At 43.3% G+C, this 18,706-nt stretch overlaps 1 protein-coding gene across 1 annotated transcript in view; it reads right to left on the bottom strand.

Moving 5' to 3' along the window:
* GRIN2A (glutamate ionotropic receptor NMDA type subunit 2A) overlaps window positions 1–18,706 on the bottom strand; it is a 373,011-nt gene that overhangs the window by 96,343 nt on the left and 257,962 nt on the right. The window contains exon 5 of the mRNA XM_045462078.1: window positions 15,058–15,172. Within this exon, the coding sequence (XP_045318034.1) occupies window positions 15,058–15,172 (115 nt within the window). The remainder of the gene's footprint in view (window positions 1–15,057; window positions 15,173–18,706) is intronic.

Below are 18,706 nucleotides of genomic sequence, written 5' to 3'. Positions count from 1 at the left end.
CTCGCGATTCGTGAGTTCGAGCCCTGCATCCTCCCCTGTGCTGACAGCACAGAGCCTGTCTGGGTTTCTCTCTCCTTCTCTCTGCCCTTCCCCTGCATGTGCTCTCTAAATAAACAAACAAAATGGGGCTAATAATAGTACCAATCTCCTGGAACTTTTGTTTGAATTAAGAGAATCTTAAAGCTCTTTCTGGAACACAGAATGCACAGGAATCATTTAATAAATGGTAGCATTAATATCCTCACAGAAAGTCCATGGGGTGGATGTTACTGTTAGTTCCATTTGACTAATGTAGACACTGATTATCTGAGAAATACAAAGAATGACAACTTTTTAGGGTTGGTTTGGGTCTCAGAACTAAGTGTTACCCACGGCCAAACTCAATCCTATAAAGTTGACTGAACCCCCTTTCCTAAATGTCTCAGCTGCTAACCAATGCCATGCTCTAATTCCTGCTTTGGCAGAAGGAAAAAAATAGCCTCAGCCCATATCTGCTGGCCATGGCGCTAACCTTTCTTTGTCTGCATGGACCCCTCCCCTATCTTTTGACAGTGATTTGGGATTTGGGGCTTTGTTTCCAACTTCTGTCCAGATTGATTTATAGTATGACTCGATGAGTGTTCCATATTTTTTGAAGCCTCATCCATTTTCAAAGACATGACAATTTCTGAAGGCAAAGCCTCGGGTGCCATTTTGGTAATGAAGCTCAAATCTCACGGTGATGATTCAAGTTACCAACTCAAACGTTACTTGGGGAGACAGATGTGTTCAGTCCTTGCCAAGAAACCCTGCACAAGTCTCTGATTCTGCCTGAATCTTGGTGTCCTCACCTGTCAAAAGGAGTCAAATGGTCCCGCTCTCCTTACAAAAATGGTGCTTGTCAGGATCTGATATCCAAATCTGATTCTTGCCCTCCTTTCCCACCTTATATATGCCTGTCCTATTTTCTTCAAACACAGTTTAATCACAGAAAGAAAAAAACCATACCATCAGCTATAATCTGCTGGTGCGCATGGAGGCCAGCACTGCGGGAAATAACGTGAAGAATCCAGATTCTTCCAACTCAGACGGCCCGCTTCAACGTGAAAATGAAACACAACATAAGAGAGAGGCCATCGGTTTCTTCACGTCACTCTAAGACTCCCTTCAAGGGAATAAGAGTTGCTTATCTTGTCTTCTTTCAGTTTCAGATTTTTCCCCCTCATACGCATTTCCAATGGAGTCTTTATTTGCACATTGAGAGCAACCGAGATGGTTCAGCCCCAGCCTCTTTCCTTCTCAAACAGGTCCATTCAGTCTGTCTAATTTGCAGAATGATAATTCAAATGGAAGGAAAATAGACTCCGAGAACTCTCTAGATATGATTGCGGTGAGTTTTAAAACACATTTTCAGAAGACAGTGGCTGTAGATAACGAACCGTATGGTGGAGTAATGGGAAATGAACAAGCACACTGCGGGAGTCGGGGGCAATTTACATCTTCAGGTTTGCAGAGGGATGCTGACTGCCTGTGCACAAAGATGCAAGAGACTGATTATGTGGCAGATTTGCATGTGGCTCAGTGGGACGCTCTGAGCGAAGCTCAGGAAGACGCCTGGTCCAGCAGGGAACCTTGTACCTGTAATAGCTTTTCCTGCAAACACTGGGAGCATGTCAACCATGCAGGGATGGGGGTCTCCCAGGGTAGCTTGTCATAATTAAACCAAGGCCAACCTTCACTACTGATACACAAAGAACCTCCTTCTCTACCATATGGTGTCATCAGAGTAAAATGGACTTTAGAGTCTGACAGACACGAGCCGGAATCTAGAAGTTGCCACTTACTTGCTCTCTAACCTTGAGCAAGCCACCATATCTCACAGAGCCTCTGTTTCTTTATACATAAACTAGAGGGGGTGCTGATGGTACTCATGTTGAATGTCTGCTAAAAGAACAATCAGGGGCACCTGGGTGGCTCAGTCGGTTGGGCGTCCGATTTCGGCTCGGGTCATGATCTCACAGTTTGTGAGTTCAAGCCCCATGTCCGGCTCTGTGCTGACAGCTCAGCGCCTAGAGCCTGCTTTGGATTCTGTGTCTCCCTCTCTCTCTCTGACCCTCCCCAGCTTGCGCTCCATCTCTCTCTCTCTCTCTCTCTCTCTCTCTCAAAAAAAAATAAAAACTAAAAAAAAAAAAAAAAAAAAAAAAAAGAATCAAAGTCACCAATACAAAGCCTCTAGGCTCTAGCCAGGACACAGGAAGTATTTTTTTTTATCATTAAGATTTTATACAACATGGGGAATTATCTCCAGGTGCAGATAGCCAATTTCTTTGTCTTCAGAGTCTGAAAGCACCGTAAGTCTTCCAGAGCTTAGAGCTCGCCACGGGGAATATCCTATCCCTCTCTCCCTCTCTATCTCTGCCTCTCCCTCTGGCCCACCCAGGCTCCAACAGCGAGACAAACAGCCTAAGTGGGGAGCGAAGCTTCTGCTGCCAACAGCACAGATGAGAAAGCCACACTCCGCACCTACAGAAGGCAGCCCATCACAGCCACTTGTAGCCAGAAGCAGATTGCTGGGGTAGAGCACTTCACTGTTCTGTCTCTTTGCTAACAGACAAATGTCATCCCTGTCTGCACCAACAGCGTGTGCATGGGGAAATAAGAGAGACCGACAGAGACAGCGCGGAGAGAGACAGGAGCAGGTCCAGACAACATACCGCTGAGGTCTGGTAGTTGTAGGTGGACTTGGAAACAGTCTACCTGCTGCCCACCACATGAACTGTGACATGAGAAAGATGGGAGGGGCCTCAAATGTTTGTGATTCAGTTCAGAAAGTGGGTCACATGACCCACATCCCTTGGATAACTCGCCCTCGATCTTTAGGACTCAGGACACAAGTTAGCTCTTTCAGGAAGCCTTTGTCTATCATTTTCCTAATAGCTGGGCTTAGTAGATGTTTTGCAGTGCCCAAGGCTTGTCTCTACTATTAGCATTCAACTTACTATGAGTATGTTGCAACTGCAAGTTCATTTCTCTGTCTCTCCCTCTAGACCGTGAGCTTTGCGAGGGCAAGGACATTGGGTGATTCATCTCTCCTTCACCCATACCTACCACACACTTGGCACAGCTAGGTAATCTGTAAATACCTGGCAAACAGATCAGTAAGGGTGAGTGGGTGGGCTCAAGAATGACGCCCCACATGGATGGATGAAAGACAGCTGGCCAAAGGTTGACAGCCAAGGGGCAGACGGAGGGTTTATTACATGACTGAACACTGGATGACTGGAGAGATGGACGTGTGGATAAATGGATGGATGAACAGTTCAATCGCATCAGACACTTGTAGTTAGTAGTCACTTTACCCCAAAGAGTAGTCACTTACCCCAATGTAAAGGCTAGGTATCGTCTTTTCTCCCCTCTACTCAAGTTCCAAGGCAGATACTAGCCACAAGAATCTTTTGGCCCTTTCTAAAATTTCACCCTAGAAACTGTACAAAATGGTGGAATAAGCACCAGACGTGGAGGCTCAGAAGACCCAAATTTGAATCTTTTCTCACTATTGATGAAAAATGTCACTGAATATCTTCAAGAATTCCCTACTCCAAAATCAGAGAGTACCACCCACTTCACAGGGTTATCATGTAGCTAAAATTAAATTGTGAATACGAAAGCTGATATTGTAAGGTCTGGCATAGAACAGGTGCTCAGCAACGCTTACGATTATGTGCGTTATATTCGGAGGGTCGCTAGAGTCAGTCTCCTAGTCTATTCATGTTCAGATTTGGAAATATGCTTTAGAAATATCATATCTGTTCCCCAAATGAGAGCTCACTTGGAACACCAATATACTAGACAGATAAAGCATTACCATCTCTAGTTAAAGCCAGATCCTGTCTCATTAGCTCCTCTCCACTCAGAGACCACTGTGGTACTCTGAAAGAATCTGGCAGCCCAGGGAACAGAGAAAATAAAGCTCTGTCCTGTGTGATGCATGGGAGTCTCATCCTACATTGTGCAGTGTCGAGCTGGAACCATGCTGTTCTCCTTCTCCCTCTCTCCCTCTCTCCCTCTCTTCCCCCTTCTGTCAGAGGAGCCCAGGGCCTTGCCTTCGTCTATGCATAGATGAGTTGATGACCCTGTCAGAGAATAAAAATGGTTTTCATCTGTCTCTTCAGGAGTTGCTAGAAATATTTCTGACTGAGAAGCTCTCTGAATAATTCACTCATTTGAGATCATTTAAATAATCTATTCACTCATTTTCATAATTGATGGCAATGGCACGCTATCAAGGGTACAGCTTTTGTCTTACATTTATACCATCTGTCAGCTTACTCATGCCCCCCTCGCCCTCAGATAGCTTCCTTATCAAGTTGGGTTTAGGAGTTCCGTAGACACAGATACTCCACATGACATCATGGTCGACTCTGGCTCTCTTGAGAGAGCTCCTGCTTGGGTTCCGACTCTGCCTTTCTCACCGACCCCTTGGGCAGGTCATTTACCCCGTGTGGCTTCCAGTTTATCTCCTGTGACACGGAACCCCAATTATAACCGAAGCTGGTATTTATTGACCATTTACTGTGTGCCAGTCGGTGTTCTAAGTACTGGATCAACATATATTTAAATTTTCTCAACAACCTATGATGGAGGTACTATTACCAGATCCCTTTCAGATATGGTAAAATGCAGAGAACGTTGTGGTATTTAAATGAGATAATGCACTGAAAACATTTAACTGCATCACGCGACAGGAGCTCAACGAATGGCATCTGCCACAATCCTGACCCTCACATCAACCAACATCACCACTACCTCTATCATTATTAACAATCATCCTTATTAACTTTCCCATCAATGCATGCTCCCGCAGAGATATCTTGTCTGTGAATTGTTTGTTTGTTTTTTTTTTTAATTTCTGAAACCAAGAAAACTTTTAGCAGAATGTTGCCTTGCAGGAGAGAGTACTGTTTTAAATGCTGTTCATTTTGGAGTTGGTTTGAAAAAAGAGAGAGAAACAAGGTAAGACAGAAGGACACACACACACACACACACACACACACACACAAGGAGACGGTATCACTTATTTCAGTTTGAGGTGTTAACTTGCTAGAGACCTACTATATTTTCCTCACTGTGACCTAACATATTGTACTGTGTAGGTATTTAAAATAGCCATGCTGCACGACTCTAGGGAAGTCAGATGATCATTTTAAATCTTTTGTGATGCCTTACCTTTCCCTCTCGAGGGCTCACTTCATTTGAAAAACTTAATGATCATTACATAAGGAAAACAAGCTAAATTTCACACTTCAACTCTGCTAAGGTAGCAATACCACCAAACCCATTTTACAAAGGGGCCTTCGTCTTTAGATGTAGACTGCGGAGGAAAAAGGCAAGAGTGGGGAGGAAGCGAAAGGGGGTGGGGGAGGGAGAGAAGAAAGACGAACAATGTCATTTACGGGCACGACAGATTGCTCTGGAAGTACTCAATCCAGAAATGCCGAAGCACACACCCACGCCTAAAAATTAAAAAAAAAAAAAATCTGATGCTTCTGCTCTGTCATGAATCTCTCAGCAAATCATCCAGTGAATTCCATGTGCTTCCAATCCCCTTCTGAGGTGCCTCTCAGGTGGCACTACCACTGTCCCTGTTCATGCCTATACTCCCTCTAACCCGAGCGACTTAAACAGCCCCTGAGAAATTTCCCCAAAGATCCATGCCAATCACCATTTTTAAAGCAGCAGCAGAGTGCATGTGTAAGCGAGCTGGCTGTGGGGTCGGTACCCTGGTTTTGCACCTTTCCAGCTCTGTGAGCCTGAGATAATTGTCGCATTTGTCTGGGCCTCACTGTCTAATTTATAAGAGAAGGTAACGTCGCTTCTGTATCACAGTCCTCGGATCAGGATGAGATGAGTTTATATATTTGAACGCTTAGCGCCTTACATGGTGCTTCAACAATACTAAACAAATGTTAGCTATTATTATTATCGTCATTATCCTGTTTTCTCTTCTTCTTCACTGAATAAAGTGCCGTAGCCCAGAATTCACAATCCAGCACGGTCCCTCTTTCCCATAATTTCCCTTGCAACAATCCGTATTCATTTTCTATTGTGTAAGCAACTGCCCCAAATTCAACTGCCTGAAACGGCACCCCTTTTTACAGCACCTCACAGCTCCGTAGGCCCAAAGTCCAGCAGGGCTCAGCTGGGTTCTCTGCTTGGGGTCACACAAGGCCAAAATCAAGGTGTCAGCCAGCCCGGGGTCATGGCTGGGGGATCTGGGAAGAACCCGCTTCCAAACTCGTTCAGCTTGGTAGCCGACAGCCTTGAGTCCCTGCTGGCTGTTGGCCAGGGATGAAACTCAGCTCCAGGTGGCCCCCTAAATGCCCTGTCATGTGGCCCCTCAGTCCTCAAGCCTAGCAGTTAAATCCTCCCCATGCTCGAATCTGTCTGGCCTCCCCTTCTGCTAGCTGTTGCAGAAAAATCTCTACTTTTAAAGGGTCATCGCAAGATGACATTTAGGTCCACCCTGATAATCTTCCTCTTGATTTACTCAAAGTCAGCTGACAACCCCTTTGGCTCCCTCACCTAAGCATCATGGAAGGTCTATCTCATCATATCCACACACCCTCCGAGGGGAGAGGACTAGGGGGAGGGGGCGGTGAGGAGCACTGGGGGCCATTTTTAGAATTCTGCCGACACACGAGCTATGTTTCTAACACACTGAACTCCTTGATTCTGGGCTTCACCTTACGATGTTCCTTGCACCTGGAATGGCTTTCCCAGACATACTCACAAGTCTGGATCATGCCTGTTCTGTGACACCTTGTTCAAGTGGGAAGTCCTCTGACTGAGATGCCTTTGATCCTTCTGCCTACAACATAACATGTATCTTCTCTAAATACTGCAGGGTTTTATCAGAACATTTTTTGTGGCACATATCACACCATCTTGCATTTATGAGCCTCTCTGAGTGCCCTGTTAGACTCTTTAGTATATCGAAGGCTGGTCTACATGTTACTGCAACCCTCAACAATGACTTGCACACGGTAGGCGCTCAGGAAATGCTGTCTGATGGAATACGTGTGTGGATAAATAAGGGTTATAGACCCCCAATCCAACCATGTCCGCTTATGGGAGACAGATTTAGCAGAAAAATAAATCATTCAGTAACAATACAAATGGAGGACACACCAGAGGCAGGAAGTGATCTACACCCATAAACAACATTTCACTGGGCATCGATCGGTATGGTGTCATTCACCAGAGATGACTCAAGGGGCAACAAGACACCAATTTCCTTGCTTCCTTTTCCCTCATTACCATTCCTCTTAAACATTGCTACTATGCATTATATTCCAGAGGAAGAAAGAGGCACAGAGACTAAGATGGAAAAAGTCCTGACAACCAGGACGACATAGACGAAACCATTTCTTCACTGTCATAAAGAGTAAATCTATGTCCTAAAGCAGCACTCTACATCCTTAACGGGCATGAGAATCATGAGAAGAGCTGATGAAAAAAGCAGAACCAGAAATGATCATTCCACAGGTTTGAGGTAGGGATAAGACCTTCACCTCGTTCCCATGGTGACTGTGATACAAGTTGCCCCAAGAACTACACTTGAATGGCCAACACTAAAAGATGTTCCACATGGGGGGAAATTCTTGAAAACCAATTTTTCCATCCATTCTCAAAACCATTCTACAGGTATTTTAAAAAGATTTTAATGTTTATTTTATTTATTTTGAGAGACAGAGAGAGACAGAGAGAAAGAGAGAGAGAGAGAGAGAGAGCAAGCAGGGGAGGGGCAGAGGGAGACAGAGAATCAGCACAGAGCCTGATATGGGGCTCGAACTCATAATCCAGGAGGTCATGACCTGAGCTGAAATCAAGAGTCAGATGCTTGACCAACTGAGCCACCCAGGAACCCTTCCATTTTACTAATATTGACTGAGTCTTGGCTATTGAGCACCAGGCATAGAATGGTCAAAGGGCAAGTGAAAGCTTGAAAACCAACTTCATTCTCTCAGGGCTAGTCACAGCCAGAGCGCATGGCTTCATCAACTGGGCTGCCATTGTTTTCTAAGTGAAGTGGGCACATGGTGGAAGTCAAAACGTGCTTGTGACGGCTCGCAGAAGGTGCAAATGGTGCGCTTCAGCAACGCACACAATTGCTCTATTGATTGTCACTTACTAGTCGCCTCTCGATTATAATTTTCCTCCATGACCTCCGTCACATGATCATTGGAATATGTGTCTGCAGAGGCCAAACACAATGCTTGCATAAATACTCCAATCTTTCAGCAGAACGAGCTTTTTCAGAGATTCTTGATATCAGACAAAAACACACACTAGAAATCTTCTGCACATTCTCACGAGTTCCTGAGACTCACGGGGTCATTCTGGGCTAAGCAAGGTGGGAAAGTGGGGAGGAGTAATAAAATACAGTGATCTAGAAGGGAGAGGGCTGGAGCATTCCATAATTGGAAATGACATCATGTCACAAGTGCATGTGACAGGCAATTGTTTGGCCATCACCACCGTTGATGAAAGCCTCCCTAAGTCTGAGGACACGCTGACGTGCCACATCATGTCTTGGGTGGCTCGGTCAGTTGAGCGTTGACTCTTGATTTTGGCTCAGGTCATGATCTCAGGGTGGTGGGATCGAGCCCCATGTTGGGCTTGGTGCTAAGCATGCTCTCTCTCTAAAATACATAAAAACAAAAAAGAAATTAAAAGGAAAAGACTACCCTGTACCAAGAACTAGGGTGAGAATCTTACATGCATGATCCCATTTAGTTTTTTCAACAGCTCATCTCAAGGAGGCATTCTTAGCTCTGCCTCCCAAACAGAAATTCAGGTTAGTGACCTGTTTCAGGTCCCAACACCCTCTGCCAGGTACTACATGATGGAAGCTGGAGGCCTGGGAGCTCTCCACCTGGGGGTATTCTGCAAGCAAGTCTGGAGATCGGGAGGTCTGGGCTGCAGTGAGCAATCTGGGAGTCATCCTATGCGGAAGGCAGCTGGTGCCGAGGGCACCAATGAAAACGCAAGCATACCGGAGAGAACAAAGGGGAGGAGGGTGCTTCAGAGCACCAGAGTGGGACTCTGGGTTTGGGAAGACACGATATGTGCCCCTCATGTCTTCTGGAGCATTACTATCATCCTTAATTAGTGCTTCTCTGGAAAACAAGAGGGTTCTTTTACTTCAACAGGTATGGGTTTTGTCCTATTCCTGTTTGAGGTCAAAAATTCCAAACTGCCTTCAAAATCTTTCTTGGAATCTCTCTCTCTCCCTTTCTGTCTCTCTTTCTAAATCTATCTCCATTGTAAAGCTAGTCTGTACATATGTGTATATTTGTGTGTGCACATATACATATATACATTAATTTAAAATTAAAACAAAAATTTTAAATGTTTATTCTTGAGAGAGACAGAGACAGAGACAGAGAGACAGAGAATGAGCAGGGAGGGGCAGAGAGAGAGGGAGACAGAATCCTGAAGCAGGCTCCAGGCTCTGAGCTGTCAGCACAGAGCCCAATGCGGGGCTAGAACCCATGAACCATGAGATCGTGACCTGAGCCGAAGTCAGATGCTTAACTGACTAAACCACCCAGGCACTCCCATGTATATGTTCATTTTAAAGCTAGTATAACCCAAAATGGTAAATACAATTATTCCCAAAGCATTGCTTTCAAGTAGTTAAGAAGAAAATGATTCCACTTGGAGAAATGCAGTCTATACTCAAGCCCAGCTCCAAAGCCCCTAACTTCTTGAAAACTACCCCAACTGGCCAAGTCAAGTTCACCCTTCTCACCCCGGTGAAGGCTTGGTTATGAGCTACCTGAGGAGGGGGATGGTTTCTTACTCACCCTTGGAATGGCCCCGGTGCCTGATGGAATGGTGGCCACAGAGTCGGCCCGTAGTGGGCACTGGGGTGTCAATTGCCTTGTATCAATGGCACTGTTTTCAAATATCTCTGGGAAGCCTTGGACCCACCAAGCTCCAAGGAAGAGCAAAACCACTGCAGAAAAGGAGAGGCAAGGAGCATGGAAGTCCTGACTGGCAAGAAGAAAGCCTGCTTAGCACCGAGTTCTAGGTCTGCTGAACACAGGTGGGCACTGTGCACGGCACTGGAATAATGCCCTCCAGCCACACACAAAGGCCCCGCGGAGAGCAAATGCCCCTCCAACGGCTTGTCACGATTTCCAAGACACCCTCCTTACATGCGGCTGCCTCCCGTGATGCCACTGGGTGACCTCAGAGACAAAAAGAAGATGCCTCCGAGCCCCAGAATAACAGCTCCCTCCTTCGGCAGCCTGTCCCCTCTGACGACCTGCTGTACTGTGTCTCCTGCTGGGGGGGCAGGTTTAAGGATGACATGACTGGTATTTAGCTGCTCCACTGGCTTCCTCTTTCTTCAAGACAGAAGCACAAGGAGTTTTTTCTGAAGCACTGGATCCCCTGAGTGCCAAGAGAACAGACCAACCACAGGAAGCAGTTGTACAGTCTAAGCTCCATTCGGCAGTAATTCCCCGAGCTGCCTTTTTGAGAAATTGTTATATTTCAACAGGAATTGGAAGGAGAACACACAAAATATTAAAAGGGCACTTTCTGCGTCTGGAAACAGCACATCAAGGGCAGCTTTCTTTTATGCAATGTTATCACCTGGGCTGCAGTGGCCTCCCTGTACACAGGCTCTCTGGCAAATGAGCCGGATCCACGGGCAGCACTGAAAATTCACAGGGGTGAGCCAAGTCGGACCCAGGACAGGTGAGATCCAAGCAAGGAGATGGATTTCACAGCTCCACAAGGGATCCTCAGGTTGTGTAACTTCAAACTGTTGAAAAAGAACCCCAAACCACAACACCATAAGGCAGAAAGGCCCACGTTCCCTACCTCCTATTAAGAATAAGAAGAAGGCAATTTGCATGTTGGCTTTGCATTTGTAAGAGGAAAGAAAACCCAGAACTTGAAGGATAGATATAAGGAGTGGGTCCAGGAAAACATTACAGGTTGAAAAAAAAAAAAAAAAGGCATGTCCTGTGTCCCAGATGCACTGAGCCCAGCTCAATGATGGAGATGTGGGCCACAGGGTATACCAGGTGCCAGTTAACTAGAATTCAATTCTTTCCTAAAACCTCACAAAAGTACACAGACTCCCACCCCACCCTCCTCCACATGCAGACTAGAATCTAAGTTCCACGAGTACAGAAGTTGTTTTTTTGTCTGTCTTGTTCACTGACAAATTCCAAGTATCAAGAATAGTGCCTGGCACGTAGTAGGCACTAAATAAGTATTTGTGGAAGGAAGGAAGGAAGGAAGGAAGGAAGGAAGGAAGGAAGGAAGGAAGGAAGAAAGAAGGGAGGGAGGGAGGGAGGGGGGAGATTCAGTGCTTGGGTGTACCTCCTAGAGGAGAAATAGAGCAGGTGTTCAATAAACAATGGCTATTGTTGATATAATTAGTATTTGTTTACGGGGGTTAAATACAAAAACTTAGGCAACACTGGTAGTTGTGCTGGGAATCTCAATATGAAGGGTTTCAAAAATTGTTTTTAATTAAGGTACAACAACATGCAAGGAAATAAACAGATGCTGGGTAAAAGTCTGATGCACTTTGACAAATGTCAAGATAAAGAACAATGCCGTAACTTGAGAAAGCTCCCTATGCCCCTCCTCCACCAAAGCAACCACCATTCCTGTTTCTAACCCCATAGACTGGTTTTGCCTCTTATTGAACTTTACATAGATGGAATTATATAGTATATTTCTCTGTGTTTGCCTTCTTTTGTTCAACATAATGCTTGGCAATTCATGCATGTTGTAAGTATTACCAGTTCATTCCTTATTAATGAGTAGCATTCCATTTTGTGAATATACCATAATTTATTTATCCATTCTTGTTGCTGCACATTGGCATTCCTTCTGATGTTCTATTATGAAGAAATCAAGTTGCAATGAACATTCTTATACAAATATTACTTTGGGGGTATATGCTTATATTTATTTACAGTAAATACCTAGGAGCGGAATTACTAGGTTGTAAGGTTTGCATATGTTTAGTTTTGTAAGAAACTGGCAAACACTTTTCCACAGTGATTGCAATTTTGCATTGTGATCAGCCATATTTAAGAGATTCAATTGCTCCATATCCTTGTCAACACTTGGTATTGTCAGTCTTTCATTTTAGCCATTCAGTGGGTGTGAAGTGAAATATCATTCTGGTCTTAGTTTGCATGTCTCTGATGATCGACAATGTTAAGCATGTTTTCATTTACTTACTGGCCATTTGAGTAATATCTTTTGTGAAGTGTCTAACTTAATTTCACATTTCTGTGTTGTTTTTCTTTTTTATTATTGATTCATAGGAGTTCTTTGTGTGTATATGTGTGTGTGTGTGTGTATGTGTATGTATATGAATAAAACCATAGCTAATATTCTTTTCCAAGTCTGTGGCTTGCCTTTTCATTTTCTAACCGTGTTGGTACATGAGCAAAATTTAAAAATTTTTAAATTTTGGTGGAGTCCAGTTTATTATTTTTACTATATGCTTAATGCCTTTTGCATTCTACTTTCTCAGATCACAGCAATAGCTTCCTAAATTTTCTTCTGGGAACTTGACAGTTTTAACTTACATTTAAGTTGGAAATTTATGTTAAGTAATTTTTATGTATAATGTGAACTATGGGTTAAGGTATTTTTTTTTTCTATATGGATATCTGGTTGATCTAGCAACATTTATTAAAAGGACTTTCTTTTCCCTCACTGTCATAATTATTCATCACAAATCACTTGAATGTATGTTTACAGATCTATTTTCATCACTTTATCACTATGCAAAATGTTACTTATAGGGCTTTCATAGATAACCTTTATCAGATTGAGAAATCTCCCTCTTTACCATGAATGGGTATATTAGATTTCATCAAATGCTTTTTTGGCATCTGTTGAGAAGGCCATGCAATTTATTCCTTTATTATATTAACACGGTAAGTTAGACTGATTTTTTTGAACATTAAACCAGTTCATAAGATAAACATCCTTTATCCATGATATATTATTCTTTTTTAATATATTGCTGGGTTCTGATTACTACTATATTGAAACATTACATAGAGTGGTGTCATTTCTTTTTAAAATGTCTCATGGAATTCACAGTGAAGCCATCTAGGTCAGGAGTTTTTCTTGTTTTTGAAATGGGAAAGATTTTAGTTATGAGTTCAATTTCTTAGCAAGTTTAGAGCTTAGAAACTTAGGGAATTCAGACAGTCTATTTCTTTTTATGTCAGTTTTGGAAATTGGTGGGTGTTTGTTTGTTTTTTTTCCAAAAAAACTTTGCCCATTTTATCTACATTGTGGAATTTGTTGGCATACATTATTCCCAATTTTTTGATCGTTTTAATGTCTACAGGATCTATAATGTCTGTGTTAATATTCCCTCTTACATTTTTAGTACTGATTATTAGTATTTGTGTTTTCTATCTTTAGTGTGATCACTCTTGCTAGAAATTACGAGTTTCATTAACCATTTCAAAGAACTAGCTTTTGGCTTTGTTGATTTTTCTCTATATTTGTATTTGACTTTGATTTTTACTCTTATATTTATTGTTTTCTTCCTTCTACTTCATTTGGGTTCCCTTTGCTCTTTTCCTAGCTTCTTAATGTAGAAGCTTCAATCACTGACTTTACACTTCCCTTATTTTTTCTATTTATAAGCTGTCACAGCTATAAATTTCCCCCTTAGCACATCTTCAACTTTATTCTTCAAATTTTGACATGCTGTGTTTTTCAAGGTCATTTCATTCAAAATATTTTCTTATGTCTTTTTTTCTTTGACCGTGGGCTATTCACAGGCCGGAACTAATTTCCAAACATCTGGTGATCCTGTAGATATACTTTTATTATTAACTTTTGTTTTAACACTGTGTGGTCAAAGAAAGCATTCTGCATTATTTCAATCCTTTTAGATACATCGAGACTTGTTTTATGCTTGAGAACACAGTCTACTTTGGTGAGTTCCCTAAGTGCACTTGAAGAAAAGTTTCTTTTGTAGCTGTGGGGTGTAGCAGGCAAAATCTTCCAAAGCTTTCTCTTCATCTTCCCTTCTAGGAATGCATCATTGATCGTCCAGAGTCAATGCATCTGTTTGCACAGAACTTTTTTCTGATGCTAGTTAATTATAGGACGGTTCCTCACCACATCCTGCATCTTCCTACCCCTAGGATCTCTCAAGCCCATCTGATGTGCAAAGTGAAAAGAAATCTCAAGCTGCTGAAGCAATTTAGAAGCCATGCTTTGCTTGTCAAAAAAGACAAGATAAAGACACAGGCTTCCTTTTGATCTCTTTTATTCTGCTCTTTATGTGATAGTATGGCTACTGACTTGGAACTTGGTGGGAGAGTGGGAAAGTGGGACAGATACTGTCATCGTTCTCATGGCGTCATCTGTAAATCCTGTGACATCTCCCCTCTCTGACTCAGGACACGGCCTTGGGTAAGACGTGTGATGATTTTTTTTCCCTGCAGTGGTGTTTTTCATTTTTTAATAGTTAATATACATGTTCTAAAAAATGTGCTTTACAAGAAATATAATCAACCTGTGATTTGTAGAAGTGACATGCTTAAGTTTCGGAAATGGGTTGATTTAAAGTAAAAGACTACAGAGATGAAAATACAGGGGTTCCTCCATATGGCAAAATGTGTAATTATGGTACATAATATGGGGTTTAGGCAGACTCGTGTGATCACTGCTCTGTAGCAAACATGTACTATTGTACCAACATGAACCAAACTTTAGTCTTTACGTTATTTATCCTAAGTCCTTCAAGGACCCTTCCTAATGAGATGTGAGAAGCTGACACACAGAATAGCACATGATCACCACAGTTTACCCAGGAAAAGCATTCTGCCTGCACCTGATGATATTTGGTCTGCCTTGTTCCAAGAAACATCTGGTTCTGGTCGTGGGATGGGATCTGGAGCCGCTCAGCAGAAAACATGTGAGGAAAAGGAGTAAGCCGAGCCCCTCTGTGGCCCCTGCTTTCATCCTTCCCCTATACGCGGCATGCCGAAGGATGCTCACCTTTTCCCATTCTCTGTCCTTGTTCAGCACAATCACCACCAGCCTGGGGTGCACCTGATAGCCTTCCTCAGTGAAGGACAAGTCTTTGCCATCCCATGTCACGTTGACCATAAATCTAGAGAGAGGAAGAGAGAAAGACGTATTTTTAGGGAAGAATTCAAGAGGTCAGATGAGCGGATGCCACCATCAACGTAACACTCAGAAAGTGAAGACTTATGTGGCCATCATCATGCACAACAGGTGGCCTCTATCCAAGGAAGTATTAGTACCCGCGTGGGCACTGCTAATTGGCCAGGCACTCATTTCCATGAACCTGTAATCACTCTCAGCATCCCCAATCCTGTTTAGGCATTAGTAATTGTAATTAGCACATGGGATGGACCCTTCCATCCTGCCATGCCCATAGACTTCTGTCCAAATGATAGTACAGGAGGGTCTTAAAGCATGTTCTATTATGTTTTAATAAGCTTCCCTAAAGGAAGCTGCTTGCTCATAAACCACATGGTATACAGCTTCCAAGAAATAGTATCCCATCTGTTCATTACTCGTTCTACTAATACTTATTAGATATTTGCTACAGGCCGGGACGCAGCCACTTGGATGAAGATAAGTAAGGAAACAGATAGGATCCCTCTCCCCATGAAGCTTATAGTCTAAAGGACAGGACAGGCATTAATTAATTACAGATCTATGACAAGTGATATAGTAGAGAGGTGAGTGTGCCATGTGGAAGTGAAACAGGGGTCAGGCAAGGCTATAAGGAGTCAGTATTAACTAGGTTAAAAAAAAAAAAGGATATAAGCATATTCCAGGCAAAGGGCAGCAGCACGTGCAAAGGCCCTGTACTAGTACAGATGAGGGATTGACTGCAATCCAGCGAGACCAAAGCAGAGAGAGAGACAGAAGAATGTGGGATGTGGTATGGCTGAGAAGATGAATCGGTGAAATACAGGAAGACTTTTCAGGCCATGTTAAAGACTTTTGTTTTTGTTTTAAAACAGTAGGAAGATACTGAAGGCTTTAATCAAGGAGGTGGTACAATCGGACTTTTCTTGTATAATATGACTTGAGTGTTCTGTACAGAATGAGTTGGAGGGGACATAGGGGGTTGGTTACACTGTGCTTATTATCCAGGTCAGAGAGGATGTTGGCCTGGGAACTGTTGTGGCCCCAAAAGAAAGGGAGGAGAAGGATAAATACCAGCTGCCACAAATAGGACCAAGTGGAGAATATTTAGCAGGTGTTTAGTGATGTGGAGGTTGGGGGAGAGAGAGGCATCAAGGACAACGCCTCGCCTCACCATCCGCCTTATATAACATCCGTATGGTCAACCCTTAGCCTAGGTGTTTTCATTGCACAACATCTGTCCTCCTTATGATACTCTTATCTCCAGCACCCCTCAAAGCCACCTTGCCTGTAGGCAAGGTGGATGCAGACAGGGAGGGAGGGAGGCAGAGGTCAACTCCCATGATTCGGGTGGGAGGGTCCCCGGGATTCCACTTCTCCTTGCAGCTTAAGAAAAAGGTGAAGCTGTCAGACTTGCATGGGAACATACCACCTGGCAGATACTCAGTTAATGTAGTATGGTGGGTTGAAATATTCAGAGATCCCAGACAGACAGGCTATCTCAAGGCCATGGCATTTTCTTGCTTCACATTCCCTTAACACCAAAAGCAGCTGAAGAAGTAAAATATTAAGGAGGAGAAATAGACTACGAAAAAAATTCTAAAACCAGGGACTGTCCTAACTGGTCACATGTCTGCCCCTGGGCAGCCATTGTGGAGACTGTGTTGTGCGGAGGGAGAATCAGGTCTCCAAGGACAAGGTGAAGAAACTGGGGAAAAGGCAAAAAAGAAAATATTGTGTATCCATTCAATGAACTATTTTTTTTTTCTAAATCGTGTTTTGATGACAAGTTAAGGGTGAAGAGAAAATGCTCACTATTTAATGTTAAACAGAAGAGAATAAAAATAGGGTTTGTCTATGCACAGAGGGATTACAGGTACCTTTTATTTGTGTGTGTGTGTCTTTTTGTTCTCCAAGTTTCTTGCAAATAGTGTTTGTTAAAAAACAGAAAAATAAAGCACTGCGATTCTAGAAGGAGCAAAGAGTAATCACTCTATTTGGTGTGCATGCAAGGTATCTGTGATCATTTCCTCATAGGTATTTTGTTGATTCAACAACTATTTACTGAATGTCTATTATATGTCAGACCCTACGGGGAGTCTTCTAGATACAGGAATAAAAACCGCAGTGGCTGTCCGCCCTCCTACAGGTATCTTTACCACTCAGTGACACAGGCACATAAACAATGACAGCACGTAGAACACCACTCATGCACAAATGCACAGTGAGTGGGAGATGTAAGAATGCCGAGGAAGGCCCCTCACTCAACCTAAGGGATACAGGCGGCACTTCCTGGGGAATCTAGGAGAGTAAAAGGGTTAAGAAGAGATGGGAGAAAAGAGTTCTGAGCCAAAGAATCACCCTGAGTAAAGAAGAGTCAGCAAAGGCAGTGACACATGCTAGGGAAAGCAGGGAATAGCTTAGTAAGCTGAGGGGCAGTGGGATTTGTCTGAAGAGAATCCCTGAAGCCAGATCGTAAATGACTTTGAATACTGCCCTGAAGGGTTTGGATGTTGTTTAGAAGACCATGGAGATCCATGAAAGGTTTTAAGTAAAGCAGTCATGCAGTCGGATTTCCTGCCAAGAGAAGAAGTAAAAATGCTTCTCTGCATTGAAGGACAACTCCAACGTTTTTGTTTATGTCTAAAAACCTCTCACTAACTAGGGGGACCTAAATTACTCCGTTTGTATTTTTCCAATTTGACTTTTGCTTTTGTTCCCCATGATTAATTTTAGCCGTGGCCCATTGTAGCATTGGAGTTCATGTTTGGTGGTTGAGTATGTTGACAGATCATCACCACAAGTGTCATCCATCCGTGTATACATCCATCCATCCATCGTCTGTCCATCCATCCATCCATCCATCCATCCATCCATCCATCCATTCATCCGTCCATCAGTCCATCCATCCTTGTATCCATCCATCCATCCATCCATCATTCTGTCAATCTGCCCATCCATGCATCTATCCATCCATCCATCAATCCATTAATCTATCTGTCCGTCCATCAGTCCATCCATCCTTATATCATCTGTCCATCGTCCATCCATCCATCCATCCATCCATTATTCTATAAATCTACCCATCCATGCATCTATCCATCCATCCATTTATCCATTCATCCATCCATCTGTCTGTCCATCCATCCATCTGTCAATACACCCATCCATGCATCTATCCATCTATCAATCCATTCATCCTTCCATCCATACATCCTTTTATCGTCCATCTGTCCATCCATCCATCATTCTGTCAATCCACCCATCCATGAATCTACCATCCGTCCATCCGTCCATCAGTCCATCCATCCTTGTATCATCTGTCCACCCATCCATCCATCCATCCATCCATCCATCCATCCATCAATCCACCCATCCATGCATCTATCCATCCTTCCATCCATGCATCTGTCAGTCCATCCATCCTTGTATCCATCCATCCACCCATCATTCTGTCAATCCACCCACCCATGCATATATCCATCCATCCATCCACCCACCTACCCACCCGTGTATCTATCTA

The sequence above is a fragment of the Leopardus geoffroyi genome, chromosome E3 (assembly GCF_018350155.1).
Source record: "Leopardus geoffroyi isolate Oge1 chromosome E3, O.geoffroyi_Oge1_pat1.0, whole genome shotgun sequence".
Classification (NCBI taxonomy): Eukaryota; Metazoa; Chordata; class Mammalia; order Carnivora; family Felidae; genus Leopardus; species Leopardus geoffroyi.
The sequence above is the reverse complement of the archived record's forward strand: the minus strand, read 5'-3'. Positions and strand labels throughout refer to the sequence as shown.